General features: G+C 36.7%; 1 protein-coding gene across 1 annotated transcript in view; it reads right to left on the bottom strand.

Annotated features, from left to right (window-relative positions):
• The window catches only part of KLB (klotho beta), a 32175-nt gene extending 15713 nt beyond the window's left edge, over positions 1–16462 (bottom strand). Inside the window, exon 1 of the mRNA XM_061164580.1 lies at positions 15643–16462. Coding sequence (XP_061020563.1) covers positions 15643–16380 — 738 coding nt within the window. The 5' untranslated portion in view covers positions 16381–16462. The remainder of the gene's footprint in view (positions 1–15642) is intronic.
• Positions 16463–18251: the final 1789 nt, after the last annotated feature.

Here is an 18251-nt window from a genome sequence, read left to right as displayed (position 1 = left end):
TATCTTTGCTCTGGGCTGAAGAGAGCCTCTCCATTCTCATGGAGAGAATGCGGGGGAGGTTCTTGGTGCAGTATTTATAGTTATAACTTGATCCTGTTTGCCAAGTAACCAGGTAAAAAGTGTTGCTCCAAAAGAGTGAGTTTGACATAACTCTTGATGAAGCTGGAATATCTACGTGGTGCTTTGGTCCAGCGCTCATAAAGGCGGTCTGCTGGGCCGCTGGACCACAACTCGTGGGGCGCGTGCAACCGGGGCCCTGCAACCTTGCACAACCGGCATTCTGTGATTTTCCAAGGTTACCCTCTATCTCGTACAAGGCCATCTACCTTTGGAATGATTGATTTAAGGGAGCTTCAACCTTTGTTCTTCAGATTCAGTAGCTTAAAGGAGAAGTCAGCTTTTTCTTTCTGAGGCAGATAGCAGGGCCTAATGTCGCTGAGAGACAGCCAGGGGCCCAATATCTCCTTCTGTTCCCGCCTCTAATCTAACATAGCTGTTCTTTGATGCCACTGGAAGTCCAGACACATGATAGGAAGCAAATAAGACAGCTGGACAACTTTCGAAACAAAGATGAAGAAGGGGTTAGGGTCAGGAAGACATGGTGGAAGGGACACAAGTGGAAGGCGGTGCTTTGGCCGGCATGTATTGAAGAAACCTCGTACGTCACGCGCGCCTGTGTCTAAGGAATGCCCAATCATTGGTCAAAAATTAAATTTTCAAATCTGTGCGTGGTTTTAGTCACATTTTGGCTGAAATATTTGCATGTGAACTATAAAGTTGTTTATTGTTAAAGCTATTTAATAAAGTACTAGCACCATTAAGGAAAATTTACTTTAGAACTCCACAATCAGAGCGCATTGTTTTCATATTTCTGTTTTCCTTCCCAGCTTTTTGAAATATATTTCTCAGCTAAAGTCCCTCTAACATTTTCCATGTTATTTTTAGTTTTCATAATAACCTTAACAGTGTGAGTTGGATGCAATATGATTTACTTAGTCATCTCCCTGTTTTAATAAAAATTAGCTTGTTTTTCCTTTCCTGTCTCCTTTCCTCCCTCCCGCCTCCCTCCCTTTTCTCCCTCTTTGGTCTTTCTTCCCTCCCTCACACCCTTTCCTCCTTCCTTTCTGCCATAAATAATGTAATGACTCACTTTGGTCCTGTAACTTTTAATTTGTTTGAATTATTTCCTTTTTTTTTAAAAAAAATCCCAGGAATGAGCTACCTATTTTTTGAAATGCTTTACATATTTCCAAATTGCTTTGCATACATGTTGGCCTTCAGTGTGACTGCTTTTCAGCCATCTACTTGGAATCATTGATTGCTCTTTCGGGGGATAACTGGCGGTCAGGAATGCTACATAAGGGCTGCTCACCTACATGGTACCACAGGGGACAGGACCTGGATCTTGAAAGCAGGACACCTAGGCTTTGGCACTGGCCCTGCTACTAATTGACTTTAAGGTCTTGCCTTAATAAGGCATTTCCCTCTCAGCAGCAGTAAAATAGACATCCTAGAGAATTATTGTGAAGACAGAATAGGTAATATACTTAAAGACCTTATGAAAACCACAAAAACCTAAATTTAAAGTACTTTATTTTTTTTAAGTACTTTAAAGGAGTGAGCTGAAAATTATTTAACTTGTTGTGGAGAACAACTGTGGGAAGTCGTGTGGGCCCGGCCCGTGTTCGCAGATGGCGTTCCCTCAACTCTCAAGGCTCCTGGCTGACAGTTTTGTCCTCATTTATTTTTGTTGCTGCTGACTGAGTTTATTCATTGTCCATTTGGGCTAGGATTAATTTCCATTTGATTCACCTAGTACTTTAAAATATTTTTTTATTTTTCCCCAGCACATCTTTATATTAAGTATCAAGTCCTCTAGTAGTTACACTCCTGCTCTTCCAAGTTATTTAATATTCATTCACTCCACATTATTTATTGGGCGCTTAACATACGTCAACTTTATAGTTCATTGCTAAAAAGATTGTATGACTATTATTTCCTTGAAATATATTATGTGATTGTTATTTTCTTATTATTTCTTGACAATCTTGAAACTCTCTTGGAAACAATATCTTACACTCATTATTCTTAGGAGAGAATATAAATATTAACAAAAGTTATTACCTTTCATAAAGAAGATATTTACCAGTTGTATTTCTAAAATGGTTTGAATTCATGTTTTGTATGGTTGGAGTAACACAGATCATGTTAAAATTCATTTTCCTCCTATTTTCTTTTCAAACATTATATCTTCAACTTATTCTTACAAATCATTGACTGTTGTCAATTTGCATAGTGTCAGGATTTCCCCATAGAAGTCATATAAAAACTACACTAATATATTTGTTCCTGCAAAAAAAGGTCCTATTATTGTCATAGAATTCTAATTTCAATTGTAATATTACTAGATTAAACTAATGCCTGAGCCAGAATCTAAGCCTGGCAACACAAAGAAGAAAAGGTTTAGAATAAAGGTAATAATTTATTAAGTGAAGCATCTGTAGGTTTCTCCAGATATTAGGAGGGCACTTAGAAGAAATCAGTATCAGTAAACTGGTACCTTACTGAAGTTCAGATTACTTGCCCAAGGGGAATATTTGCATGCCAACTTTGCAGAAGGTGGAATGACATTTTAAGTTTTCTGTTTTTATTAAATTGACAATAGTGATCCTGTTAGTAATATTTTCATGCAAAAAGACTATATCTCCAAGTATAACTGAAGCCAAAATGGCCTGGATAGGAGACTTGAAGCCTTTCCTCAGAATTTAGAAATAAAAAGTTAAAGATAGTCAATATGGAAACCACTCTGAAAATTACAAATAATATAATTATTACAAAAGTAAAAAGAAGACCTACCACTTTGGGGCTTGCCACAAAGGCAGACTGACTGTGATCCTAAGGATCCTAAAACTTCAGGGCTCCTCACTGGCCTGAGTCCCCATGAAATGTCCTGGGTGGAGTGGGGAGCCAGACAGTGATTGGAAATGTTTCTAATTAAGTATATCAGATAAATTCCTGGGAGAGACCTCAGAAAATAATCTGAATCTCTAAGACTACAATTACTACAGTAATTTGTTGTAGTATTTTTCTCATTCTAAATAGATGTTTACTTTTGTACCAACACTTGTGTTTATGATTTTTTTTTTGCTTTTTTTTCCTTTATGTAAATCTCATGCAACATAGATCCACTCTTGGCCTACAGGCTTCTTAAGTGTAGGGACTGTATCTATTTTGTTCACAGTTTTACAAACAGATGCTCAGGGGAGAGCCTGGCATAGAATACTTGTTGAATGAATGCCCACTATGGATCGGCTAGTTTGCTGGTGACCTGAGATACACTGTTGATAATACAGCCTCTGCAGAGCAGGTTTTATTTTCCCATTTTAGAGAAGAAACTGAAGTTTACTGAGACTGAATGGTGGTGGAGCCAGGATGTGAACCCAGGCCTCTCTGAACACTTCACTAAACCATCCGGTTTTCTCTATGTCCCACCAGTTCTAAATTTTGAATCTTGGGGAAAGGCCATTTGACATGAACCACGACAGACTGTTTTAAAATTACATTTTCTTTTTTCTTTCTGCTGCACTTGGTTATTAAAAGAACTAAATAGTCTTAGAATGAGGGTCTCACTCTTGCCTGTTGAGAATAAAATATCTATATGTGTCTGAAATTTAGGATCATGTAGAAAGTTCATGGAGGACCTATCAGCAAATTTGGGATTTTCAGAAAACCATGTTGTTGTCCAAGTGCCTAGTACAGCATGTGACATTTATGTGTAATTCCCCTCTTTCCTAGAACTAGCAATGTTGACATTGGATATTGTCCTCACTGCTGTCAGAGGCTAACTGCATCCCTTAGGAACCATTTTTACACTTGACTGTCTTGACTGAAGATGGTGATCTGTACACCAGTGTCAATGTTAGACTGAAAGGGCAGGGATGCTTTCCTTGCATAGCACTTAGCCCAGCATCATCTTTGCACAAGTCATAATTAAACAGTTCCTTAAAGGTGAGTGATTTTCAAGATGAAATAGAATAGTGTTTAAATTGCAGAATCATAGAAAATTTATAATATAAACTGTAATAAAAATAAACATATATCTAGTGCTAAACATACTGAGCTTTTTAATACATTGTCTAGGTTTGTCATAGCTTTTCTACATCACTTTGCTAACAAAGGTCCATATAGTCAAAGCTATGGTTTTTCCAGTAGTCATGTATGGATGTGAGAGTTGGACCATAAAGAAGTCTGAGCACTAAAGAACTAATGCTTTTGGTCATGCTGGAGAAGGCTCTTGAGAGTCCCGGGGACAGCAAGGAGACCAAACCAATCTATCCTAAAGGAAATCAATCCCAAATTTTCATTGGAAGGACTGATGCTGAAGCTCTAATACTCTGGCCACCTGATGAGAAGAGCTGACTCATTGGAAAAGACTCTGATGCTGGGAAAGATTGAGGGCAGGAGGAGAAGAGGGTGATAGAGGATGAGATGGTTGGATGGCATCATTGACTCAATGGACATGAGTTTGAGCAAACTCTGGGAGATAGTGAAGGACAGGGAAGCCTGGCATGCTGCAATCCATGGAGTTGCAAAGAGTTGGACACAACCTAGCGACTGAATAACAAACATGTGTTGTTCAGTCTATAAAGATACTAAACACTATTCTAACTACTTTCCATGTCCTATCTCATTACAGTCCTCATTTAAATCTCGAGAGGTAGGTACTATTATTATTCCCATTTTATAAGAGAGCAAGGGAAGAGAGGTTAGGTGGTTTGTTCATAAGTTAAGTCAAGCCGAGGCTGTATTGCTCCAAGTTTTGTGTTCTTGCCTGCTAATTAGAGGTAGAAGATGGACTTTGGAGATCATCCGGTCTAATTCTTTAAAACTCTTTGTTACGGAAAAGATGCTGAAGCACAAGAAATACGTAACTTGCCCAATGGCTCAGTTAGTACAAAGCTAGAATTAGAGCTAAATCCTCTAGGTCACTGTCATTTCTGGACATGATGCACATAAAACTATGCTTTCAAAACAGACATTTATATCTTAAAGACTCAAAGGTGATTGAACAGGCCGCGTAAATGCAAGGAGTATGTAACAGACATGGCACAGAAACGGTCAGTACAGTGAGGAAGGCATGTGACGGGGGTGCCAGGAACACTTCAAGAGGACTTCCCTTGTGGCTCAGCGGTAAAGAATTCACCTTCAGTGCAAGAGAAGCAGGTTTGATCCCTGGGTTGGGAAGATTCCCTGGAGAAGGAAAAGGCAACCCACCCCAGTATTCAGGCCTGGAGAATTCCATGGACAGAGGAGACTGATGGGCTATAGTCCATGGGGTCGCAAAGAGTCAGACATAACTGAGTGACTTTCACTTTTCATCCAGCCTTACCAGCTGGGACATCACCTCAGTCCCAAAACAGAGAGTTCATCAGCATTACCTCTCGTTCTGCTTAATTATTTTTTTCCGCTTAAAGAAATTATACACAACAGTAAAAGCAAGTTTAGAGAAATCATTTGTACTTCTCTCTTTTCTTCAACCCATGGCTATTATTTTATCCTTTTCTTCACTCTTCATTCATTATGGTGATTATTTGCTTAAATTAATCAAGTCTATAAACACTTATTTAACAAAACAAGGCAGCTTTGCACAGTGACAGTATTGTAGCCAATTAAATTTATCCATAGTGCGATTGTTGCTAATTGAAGACTTTTCCCAATACCCTGCTTAAAAACAAACAAACAAAACAACAAAAAAAGCATACATACAAAGAGAAAACAAATACAAGGCACTTTAGTAAATTTAGAAAAAATATTAACAAGATAGCTCCTGCCCTCAGGTGACCTATGACCTCTAGTAGGAGAGAGAAGTACAGAAAGAGGTAGAATAAAAATAGTATACTTATTCATACATTTCAATTAGTTAGAAATGATAACAAAATCTTAATGTAATAATATGATTCAAAGTTTTAAAAAATGTCTATATGTATAGGCTTATATATAGAGAGAAATATATTTTGTCATTGAGCAAGCTGCTAGCATTGTTAGTTCTGGGGTATGGATTTAGGGAGTAAGAAAAGAGAAGACTGTTCATTTTTAACTTTATGTCTTTCTGTATTGTTTAAATGTTTTGTAGTAAAAATGCACTATTTTGAAATTTTAAAAAGTCAAGAGAATAGGTTGAAACAGATGTTTCCTGTCAGTGAATTTAATTGCTCTGTGCTATCACTTTTCGTTTTCTCTGAAGTTCCAAAAGTCTCAAATACAAAAAAAAAGTGACTTAAATAAAAAGTTCTGTTCTTCTGTATTTCATTATATATTAAAGAATGTTTTTGTTTTTTTTCCCACTCCAGAATAACATGTTGATATTTAAAGGTAAAACGAGGAAGCATACAATAACATGTGATTACCATGTAAAATGAACTGATAACAGTAAACCCAACCCTTTATTTAAGACTCAGTCACAGAATCTCTGGTCAAGATATGATGCTGTAGAGAACCAATGAATGGACTCCTTCAAAATACTAAAGGATCCTGGTTTTCACCAGCCTCAAGGCTCCCCCAATTTTTAGGTGGCACTATTAGATTGGAAGGACTGATGTTGAAGCTGAAACTCCAGTACTTTGGTCACCTCGTGCGAAGAGTTGACTCATTGGAAAAGACCCTGATGCTGGGAGGGATTGGGGGCAGGAGGAGAAGGGGACGACAGAGGATGAGATGGCTGGATGGCATCACCAACTCGATGGGCATGAGTTTGGGTAAACTGCGGGAGTTGGTGATGGACAGGGAGGCCTGGCGTGCTGCGGTTCATGGGGTCGCAAAGAGTCGGACACGACTGAGCGACTGAACTGAACTGAACTGATTAGATCACCCAGGAAGTCACTTTCATTACTTCTGTGATTCACTATTTATTGGTTAGTAAGTTAGAAGGTTCTAGTCTATTCTCAGTGTCCCTCTGCTTTCCAGCAACAGAATCGCTGTTAATGTTCAATAATTTTAATTACTCCTTTTTCTTTTAATATAAATTATTTTCTAATAGTTTTCTCAGTAAGATTTTTTGCATGCAATTAAATGACACATGTATTATATTATAAACTAGTATAATGTTTCCCTCAGTTCATAGTTTCATTGTATCTAGCACTGTTTCCATTAGTTACAATATTTTTGATCTCCAGTTGGGCCTAATTTTCTATGAGAGTGTTCACATCAAATCAAGCTGTTTAAATATGATCACAATGTTATTCTCTGAACACTTATAATTACATTTATTTAAACCTGTTAATCATTCACTGAAGTATAACTTTTTCTACTTAATGATTAGAAAAGGTAAACACAGGTCTCTTGAAGGTTTTAAAATACCAACTGTCCTCTACAAATAGTTTTTTTACTAGACTCTTCTGTCAAACAATGGTATTCTGGTTATTGAAACTCTCTGGCAATTCTTATCCAAAAGCTGTTTTAACCTTGTATTCAAATTTGATTAGAAACATTGATAAGAACACTAATTTTAACTTGCTTGATCACTATTTCCTATATCTTGTTAGATGCGTCTTAGGTCGTAATAAAGATGAGTTGGGATTATAATTATAGGTACTATGGCGTTCCCTGGTGGCCTAGTGGTTAGGATTCTGGGTTTTCCCTGCCATGGCCCGGGTTCAATCCCTGTTGGGAAACTGAAATCCTGCAAGCTGCTCAGTGAGGCAAAAAAAAAATATATATATATATATACATATATATATACACACACACACACATATTTATGTACATATAATGTTATATATATACCATGCATTAGCTAATTAAATGAATAGTTATGTTAACATTTTTAAACTTTAGATGGTATTGCCAAAAGCACACATATATGAGTAAATAGAACTTTAATGGAACATTAAAGTTCTGACAAATAAAAATTAAAATCATGGGACAGATAATAAACCTCATGATTAATGCACGAGTTAGGGATAAACTGTTTATAGATTTTGTGGACAAATAAAACACATAGCTAGATTGTTTTGATCTTTAAATAGGCAAAGTGAAGTCAAATATCTATCAAGTCTGTATCAACACAAGTGGCTGTAAATTGTTCTTTTTTGCTGAGGCTAGGTAGCTGATTCATGTCAGCTAACTTTCTAACTTGTATTCAGACCAATGAAATTTAAATTTTGAATCTGACACTTATTGTGAATTTAAGAAAACACATTTGTACAGTTGTGTAATCTCACAATCATACAAAATACAAATTTCTGTGGGCTTCAGTTTCATCAACTATAAAATGCCTCTAAGAATACCTACCTGGCAGGGTTGATTTAAAAATTAAACGAGGTAACATATGAAAAGTGGAGAAGGAAATGGCAAAACCTAGTACAGTTTCTGACACAATAATAGGTGTGCGATAAAATAGTCTTATCCTGATAGCTATTAAGAATAGTATAATAGAACATAAAAAAGCTATCTGTAATAATTGTCTCAAGTGCCCACTTTTTAAGAATTAAAACCAGTTTCTGTCCTTTACTCTATTTCTGTTATTTTTCCTTTGTTTTGTTGTTTTTGGTATTAGAAGGGAAGTGGTGGAAGGTAGCAAGTTAGTTTCTTTTAATGTTCTCATGGACAGAAAAGCTTGGGCAAGTTTTTTAGCTAGCATATTTAACAAAAATTAATTTTAATATATTGTTGTCTTGCAACCCAATTTTAACAAGGGAGCTTTTAAAAATTCCTCTTATTTTTTCATGGAAAAAAACCATTTCAGATGATCCTTGAAGGTTTTGCTTCTCTGTAGCCAAGACAAGCTAAAAAGTGCTCCTGCTAGAAACTCCATTTTAAAATATTATGCTTAGTTTTCAGAATATTGGGGGGGGGCGTTGGGCTGAAGAGGTTTAAAAATGACATTTAATCTATTGAAATGTGCCTATGAAACAGGGCAGCCTTCTTGTTCAAGAAAACAGTTGCAGCCGTCTGTTGCCAAAGAAGGTTTAGCTATAAATCATGTGAATGGTGGCTTTTTCACAGCTGTTTCTGCAGTTTTAGCATTAAATTTTGGTTAGGAATTTTGACAGAACCTTTAAGAAGCATACTATAGAACGATGAGTGTTTTCTTTTCTTTTCAAAATACAAAATAATCTCTTTGCTTTCTTTATGTATTTTTTGCTTTTAATTGTGAAAGTTGTCATAACACATAAGGTAGAAAGGATAATATAATGACCCCTGAAAACACACCACTCAGCTTTCAGAGCTGTCGACATTGTACACGTTGTTTTGAGATGGGCTTTCAATGTAAACTTTTTCATAGAAGCAGACACACAGTGAATTTGCATGTTCTGAAAAGACAATATGTTTATGCCAGTATCTGGTTTGGGGTGTGTGTGTGTGTGTGTGTGTGTGTGCGTCTGAAGCCACTTTTATTCAATTACAATTTTAAATCCTTTCTGGGGCAAAGCAGATTTTCCTTAAATAGAAAATAATCAATTGAATTATTTATTGAATACCTAATACATATGCAGCCTTGTGTGACCTTCTCTGAGGGAATGACGCCAATAAATGCCAAGACAGAGTTCCTCAAAGAGGTGGAAAAATAGGGTATAAATCAAGTCATATTCCAGGCTCAGGAACAAACTGGTGAGGCCTTGACCTCGAGTAGAGTTTCCCAACATATCTTGTCCTGAAAGCCTGTTTCACAGTATTAAGCAATCTCTTGAGCCCCTGAGGAATTTAAAGATATCATTTCATCATTTGTGTGTGGTATACAAACAGTGTTGACCTATATTTTCTTTTATGTAATTCTATTTCATTAAAGATTTTACTGAAAAGTTTATTTCAAATAAATGTAAAATATTCAGAAAATAAAATATGAATATTTAAAATACTCATACATAAAGATAAATATTGACATTTTCCCATTTAATGAATAGTTTTACGCTACTAAAATTACTTTAACTGCATAAGAAAATGTATTTTATGACACATTTTTAAATGATACACTGTGTTTGGTATTAGGACTGAAAAAAGTGAAAAGTGAAAGTGAAGTCACTCACTCGTGACAGATTCTTTGTGACCCTGTGGACTGTAGCCTGCCAGGCTCCTCCATCCATGGGATTTTCCAGGCAAGAAGACTGGAGTGGGTTGCCATTTGCTTCTCCAGGGGATCTTCCCGACCCATGGATCAAACTCAGATCTCCTGCATTGCAGGCAGAGTCTTCACCCTCTGAGCCACAAGGGAATCCCACTGAATATATACTCAAATGCAGAATAAAATTTAGATATTCATTATGGTTTTTCAAGGCTGGTACATCTATATCTTTTTGCATGGAATATGATATTGGGCATAACAAAGATGAACATTCTTTTATTTTAAATGTCACATATTTAAGGATATTAGAAAACACTGGTCTTTCATATATAATAGGATATAAGATTTCCTTTCAAAATAAACTGTTTTTTTCACTATCTTTTTTTCTGGCCAATCATCTTATGGAATTTCAGTTACCCAACCAGGGATTGAACCCCGGGCTATGGCAGTGAAAATACCAAATCTTAACCATTAGAACCCCAGGAGACTCCCCTCAAAATAAACATTTTTAAAGAAAAAATAATAATGCATGTGATACTTGGGTATACTAACGAGCCAGCAAAAAGCCACCATGAAGTAATGCTTTGTGAAACACAAAGTTATGGCATCAAAAACAGATAAATATTCATATATTTATAATATTGCTTCTATAACATTTTGTCTGAATTCTTGAATTTTACTCTTAAAAAAGAACAAGTGTGCAAAAAGTAAGTTTATTGTTTTGTTCATAAGTAACTATATAAGAGAAATGGGTTGGGGCAACTTTTTCAAGTCTTTTACAAATAACACAAAACTAGTAGGAACAGTCTTTATTCCCAATGTGTGAAAAGCCAAACTAGATACAATCATCAATGTTAATTTCTCGTTTAATATTTTTTAAAGTGTCATTTGTTCTCCAAAAATATCCTGATATGCTATAGATTAGGATCTGTGTATGGAACTTAACAAGTCTGGTGAAAATCTCCTTGAGATGATTTTGTAAAACTGAGACAATTGTATGTCCCTCATACTGATTGTATTTCAAAGTTGCTGTTCTTTATGCTTCATATCTTTAACCAGTTGACAATTTATAGCTTTAAGTCAGTGGTTTTCAAGGGAAGGAAGGGGGAGAAATTTTGCACCCCCCCTCAATTCCAGGGGACATTTGGCGATGTCTGGAGGCAATTTTGGTTGTAACCCTGGGGACAAGCGTGCCACTGTCATCTGGGGATAGAGGCCAGGAATGCTGCTGAACATCCTGCAAAGCGCAGGACAGCTCACGAGGAGGAAGAATTATTTGGCCCAATATGTCAACAGCACCCAGGTTAAGAAATCCTGGTACTATGTAAACAGTACACGTCTATGACAGATAATAACTTAAAGCCATGAAATGATCAGAACTGTCATAGAAGCTGGCAGTATTTAGAGGAGTAATAAACTGAAGGAGTTACCATCTTATGAGCAACCTCATATCCCCCACCTCCCTGTGTCTTTACTCAGAGGCTCTCAAATATTTCATTTTTAAGGTGGGGGAGGGGAATAAAATTCATACATTTAAATTATTTTGCATATTTGTTGATTTACAGATAGAATAAAAACAGATACCATTACTGCCTTTATTAACATGAAAACCTGGCGTTTTGCTGCCCTGAGGCACGCATGCATAGGCCAAAGAGGCTAGAACCTCGTCTCTGGGATTTTAAAACCTGATTTTGGGACAGAGAACTCTTTCCTCTACAAGGGAGAGTATGGGGCAAACCCACAAGAAGAAATGAACAAGACAGACTAAGATAAGGGGCCTCTGAGGGTGTCCTAGTTACTGGGTCTGTTCATCCCTGTGATTTGGTTACAGGAAATTGCTCATTTTTGCTTGAGTCAACTTGAGTTAGGTTTCTGTCTCTTGCAACCAAGAATCCTAACTTATAAAACACACCACTGAATAAATATAAGCAATATTTCAAGAAGTAGCTAGAATGCAATGAAATATGAATTTTGAACTTGTGGTTGGCTCTTTGATTACAAGGTATAAGATAGAAATCCCAAACCATTCATTCTACAATATTAATACCTAGCATGTACCTAATATTCTGTGTTAGGTGCTGGAAACATAAAACACATCAGTCTCTCTTTGCAAAGAACTCTCAGGCTAGTGGAGGGAGATGGAAGAATACCACATGAAAGGAGTGCTATGATAGAAGGAAGCAGTCTTATTACGGGAGCCCTCAGGAGGGGCACTAACTCTATTGAGTCGAGAACTTGGAAGTGGAGACTGCTGAAATTGAGTCTTGAAGGACATTAGTTGGATAAAGCAGGGAGGAATAAGCGCGTTCTAGCTGGATAGAGCGCCAGTAGCCTTAGCACGCACGCACAGAGGCTGCGTGGAGAGGAATAGCAGCGTAAAATTAAGGCCCTCCGGGGTTCTGGGGTGGCTCAGACAGAAAAGGATCTGCCCGTGATACGAGAGACCTGGGTTCGATCCCTGGGTCAGGAAGATCCCCCGGAGAAGGGAACGGCTACCCACCCCAGTATTCTTGCCTGGAGAATCCCATGGACAAAGGAGCCTGGTGAGCTACAGTTCATGGGGTCACAAAGAGTCGGACACGACTGAGCGAGTTTCCCTTTCACAAAGCACTCCTAGCAGAGCGTTATTATGGAGCCGAGAGTACTAGGGGTTAGCGTTTGTGGCCAGGAGGGAGGAAATGGAGGCTGGGGTTGTGTCTTGAAGATCTTGTGAAAACTTGGGACTTCATTCCTAACACTTTGGAAAGCCACTAATGGATTTTATGCAAAGCAGTGACATGATGCTTGGTAGAAATGTCACTCTGTAAACAGAGATGATAATAGGTACCTGGGAAGGTTATTGTAAAAATCATAGAAAATATTTAAAGCTATGATTACAGTGCTTAGAGATGGTCAAGGCCAAAGAATGCACCCTCTTTCTGTCCAAATGTTAAAAACTCAGAGTGGAGCATCTATTAGTAGGTATCATTGTGGCAGATTTTTACCTGAGACTTAGTTTGCTCTAAAGTAATCCCCAGATATGCAATAAAGTGAAATCTAGATTCCAGGTCAGTCTCAGGACTGGCTAGACCCTTCAGGTTTCCTGCAAACCAGAACATTTAAGACTAAGATGGTATTTTCAACATCATCCTGGAACTAGAAAGGCTACGAAGAGCCACTGTGAAATCTTTTCAGTATCTGAGGATTGGGGAATAAAGTGGTCTATAAATGACCTGTGAATTTAGTTTTATATTAGTTTTTTTTTTTAACTCAATAAATGTTCTTGGACAAAAAGCTAAGCCTAAAGAAATGCTTCTTGTGGGTCGCAAGTTGGCATAATAAGGGAGAAATACTTTGTTGCAACATAAAATATCAAATGAGTCTTTTCTATGTTAAAGGAAGGCCAGAGAGGGGGTAAATGAGAAAATCTAGTTCACCCCGGGCTGCCAAAGTATTGCAAGATTTCTCTCTGGTGCTATAAGTCATTGGGTTATGCAGCACATTTCACTTTCTGACTGATTACAGGGGACCCCTCATGCTCCTTATGTAGGTCAGTGATTTAGAAACTTAAAGGGAAGAAAGTAATTATTTGGAAAATAATCAAAATGTAAGCCTTTTATTTTAAACAATAAATTTTATCTAATTTTATGTTAAAGACAGAGTTTATCTCAAATTAGAGGAAAATGAAAAATATCTGAAAATATAGCTTTGATAGAATAAGTTTGGAAACAGTATCTATTTGTTAATTAAAACTTTTTTTCTGTGTGTTTTTACCAGATAGTTTTTAGGGCTTTAAATTAACCACTGAAACATATTCTTCATGATAATTCTAATTGTTAACATTTTTCCAGGTGACCCAAAACTTTTAACAATTTAGAATATTTTTCTTTATAAAAAGGTTAAATAAGCATATATGCACATGTGTATATTTGCATAGAAAGCTTTATGAAGACTATATGAGATACTACTAACAGTAGTTTCCTTGAGTGTGGGAATATCAGGTGCAGAGGGAGGGATAAATTTAACTTTTTCACTTTATATCTCAATTTACATGAGCATGTATTATTTTAATAATTTAAATAACTAAATAAAAGGAATATTTTTCTAAAATATATATATGCATAATCTTCATAGTTAGTAGCTGTATGCTTTCTCCCCTTTGAGGCCTATTTGCCAAATCACAGTATATCTATATATTAATATTTGTTCTGTACACAAGTACAGTCAAAGATACGTAAATGACCTTGAGATTGTAATGCAATCTGTTAACTGAAACTCCAAGGGCAGATGTGACTGAAACAGTGCAATGCACATGTATAATAATCCAAAAAGTTCAAAAAGGAAAGAAGGGTTAACAGGTATTTTTGTATGTGCAAATTTAGACATAGAGTAATTTTATGTTCCTATACATATTTCTGTTTCTATATATTTAACATTTGATTATTAAAACATCAAATTACTTCTCCTAGCACATTATTAAACCCTACTAGTAAAGCTTTTTTCATTTTCAAAATGTGGCAGGTGTCCAGAGTAATTTATTTTTTCCAAGTAAACTAGATTAAAAAGTGAAGCCTGATTCTAGATATTAGCCTCAATGTAAGACAAAAATCTCTTGAAAATTCCTGAAAGATTGCTCTTTTAAAAATATTCTTAATATAGATATTCTGTGTTTAATAATGTTGTAATTTATAAATTCCATGGTCACAGCAGCTCATTTTACTCTGTCACCTTGGGCAACTTATTTAATCTCATTAAGCTTCAGTTTCCTCATCTTTAAAATGGGGATAATAAAGGACCTAGTTCATAAGGTTATTATGAGGATTAAATATGATAATACATATAATATGCTTAATGTCATTTGTGGTAAATAATAACTTCTCAATAAATATTAGCTATTATTTTCCTTACATTTCACTATTCTTTTAATCATTTTAGCATTTCCCAACATAAACTTAGGTTTTGAAATATACTCCTTTAAAACACTTAGTAGAGCATTTTCTTTCCAGTTGTTATATTACTAGTTTAATTTTAACTCCTAGAACAAATAGTCTCATCTTTTCTGCCATGTAACACAAAATCAACTGTGAAATACATTTATTTCAATTCCTGCATTTAATATGTATCATCAGTTAGCTAACATTTATCTACCTCATTATTGCTAAGTATCACTAAGAATAGCAATATCAACAACAAATACATGTTTGGAATGGTCATGCCTTAACCTTAAGTTCTGAATTGGTTGCATATGATCAGAAAAAGGATTTCAACAATTAAATTTATGAAGGGCTGGTTTTCCACAGGATGAAAGTAAACTCATATTCTCACTTTCTGATGTATAGCTGTAGGTTTTAAAATAGTTAATTTAAAAAGTGCAATATTTAGGGAAAATAATTGGGTTAATACAGTAATAGTAGCTTAGGTAAATAAAACATGCACTACCTTAAGTATGAAATCTGAGGATAGAACTTGTGAATTAGACTAAAATTAGTTGAGCTGATTTCAGTAAAAAGTTATTTAAGTGAAACATACATTTTTATAGAGTTTCTTTTAAACTCCTGCTCTTTATATTCTGAAAGTATACTATGAAGTCAGCTGTACAGTACCTTGATTAGGTTGTGTCCCACGCTGTAGACAGCTGCTAAATTTCCCTTCTCTCCAGGAGCATGGATACCAGTTCCATACCCATGCCAAGCGACTAGATATGGGTTGTGAATTGTAATCCAATATTTGACACGGTCCCCAAACGTCTGGAAACAGTATGTGGCATAGTCATTGAAGAAATCTATCATGGTTTCATTTTTCCACCCCCCATATTTTTCCTGAAGCGCCAAAGGCAAATCCCAATGGTATAAAGTAACTACAGGTTCAATGTTTCTAAGTACCAGAGCATTGAGAAGAGTATCATAATACTGGAGACCTTTTGCGTTGACAGCTGATACTATTCCACCCGGGAAAAGCCTTGGCCAGGAAATTGAAAATTGATAGAAAGAAACGCCTATAAAATCCAGGGCTGATAAGTCCTTTTCCAGAAAAATGTAACTGTCACTGGAACTATTCGTGCTGTTGACATTTTTAAGGTGTGTATGGATGAAGTGATCCCATATAGAAGGTCCTTTTCCGTCTGCCTTCCAATTTCCTTCCACTTGAAATGCTCCAGTCCCAACGCCCCAGAAAAAGTTTTTAGGAAAAGTGTCATAGAGAAACAGCTGACTTTCATTTACCGGACTGAAATTAGGATTTTTAGACCATATAGTTCTTCCGTCTCCAGAGAATCCAGTAACAGCTCGTAGGAGAATAAACGCTGACAGGATGACAGATCTGTGCAGTCCCCCGCTGGACATTGTTTTGCTATAGCGTATGTTTCTTTCATCGGTGCTGAAGGAAATCCATTCATTCCCTGGAGATCATGCCGCACAGCCTGGCTTCATTTGCCACTAACTGCTCGACTGTCTTATCAACGCTTCAGTAAAAAAGCTTGTGATTGTAAAGCTCTGTCAATGATTAGCTTGAACTGTGAGACTTAGGATGGGTCACGGAGAGCAACGTAATCTGAGGGAGGTGGCTCTATTGCACTCACCAGCATGTTGCCTTCTCTCTTACTATTGGAAAAATTATATGGAAATGCATCAGTGACAGATAACTCGAATGTGTAACCTATATATAAACAAGGAAGAAAATGCCATAGTTTCTTTGTCACCTTTCATAGTGACGCAAATCTTTTCTGGATGTTTTGGACATTATTGAGTAAAGTGTATACCTTTTCTATTTTTGTAGACTTTGGTAATTTTATGTTTCACATTTCAGAAAAAGCAAGTTTATGGACAAATAAATAGCATTCCTATATGCCAATGATAAAGAATTAGACAACATAAGATATTATACTTCCATGAAAATTATAACACATTTAAGAGTAATCTTATCAAATACTGTTTATTTTAAGAAAATTTTAAAAATGTATTTATAAATTAAAAAATGAAGGAAGAAATATACAGCACTTTCTGGGTGGAAACATTGAAAAATTTCCAACTTAATTTATACATTTAATGCACTTTTAACCAAAGTCCTCTGATCCCAAATTTTAGTTCAACAAAATTATTGTGGAAATTCACTTAATAAATACACAATAATTACAAGAAAAAAAAAACTGAAAAAGAAAATAGTGACACTGTGTGCTAACTACCTTTGGATATGAAAACATAAAGAAAAATTTAAAGAGCGTTGCCTGGAATAAGAATAAATAGAAATAAGTATTTTACAGAACCTACAGCCTCCAAATGACCTTGGCTATTTGGTCATTGGTTAAAATGTTAAAAATTTGAAGTATCACATACTAGTGAGAGGCAGAGTGGTTAATGGTTTGGCCTCTGCAGTTAGACTGCCTGAGTTTAACAGTTGTGTGGCGGAGGGCAAGCTCTTTCAGCTCTCTGCACCTCACTTTCTTTTCATGTATGAGAAGGTGTAATAATGGTATCAGCTGCATGAATTATTGTGAGATAATACATGTAAAGCACTTTGAATACACACTGGCACATAGTAAGGGCTCAGTGAACATCACTCTTATTTCCATGTGAAAAGTGATGATTATTCAGAAAGTGGTGCTAGGATTTAGCCTAGAAGACACCAAATTCTGGCTCCTGCCTACATGTTTAGCTCCATTTCTCATCCATTAACCGCACACGACCCCCTTCCCTGCATCTGTAGCAGCCCCTAATGGGCTGTGCACAAGTCCATGCCCCCACCCCTGGGCCTTGGTCTGTGTGCTCTCTGCATAGACTTCACTTAGCTGTGATCTGCCTGTTCTTCAAAACTTCAGTACCTCTTCTGGAAAGCCTTTCTGACTCCCCCAATGGATTTTATTTTTTTAAATTATTTTGTCTATTAATTTATTTTTGGCTATGCTGGGTCTTTGCCGTTGCTCGGGCTTTTCTCTCGCTGTGGCGAGCAGGGGCTACTCTCTAGTTGCAGCACACGGACTTCTCACCGCAGCAGCTTCTTCTGGTGTGGACCACAGGCTCTCCGGTGCGCGGGCCTCGGAAGTTGGGGCTCTCGGGCTCCCGAGCACAGGCTCATAGTCGTGGAGCACAGGTGTCTTTGCTCTGCGGCATGTGGGCTCTTCCCAGATCAGGGATTGAATCTGTACCCACGTGCATTGGCAGGTGGACTCGTCACCTCCTGACTTTATTTATTTTTACATTTAGATATTAAGAAGGTT

Source organism: Dama dama, chromosome 17 (genome assembly GCF_033118175.1).
Source record: "Dama dama isolate Ldn47 chromosome 17, ASM3311817v1, whole genome shotgun sequence".
In the NCBI taxonomy this organism is placed as follows: domain Eukaryota; kingdom Metazoa; phylum Chordata; class Mammalia; order Artiodactyla; family Cervidae; genus Dama; species Dama dama.
This window is presented reverse-complemented; position numbering and strand designations above follow the sequence as displayed.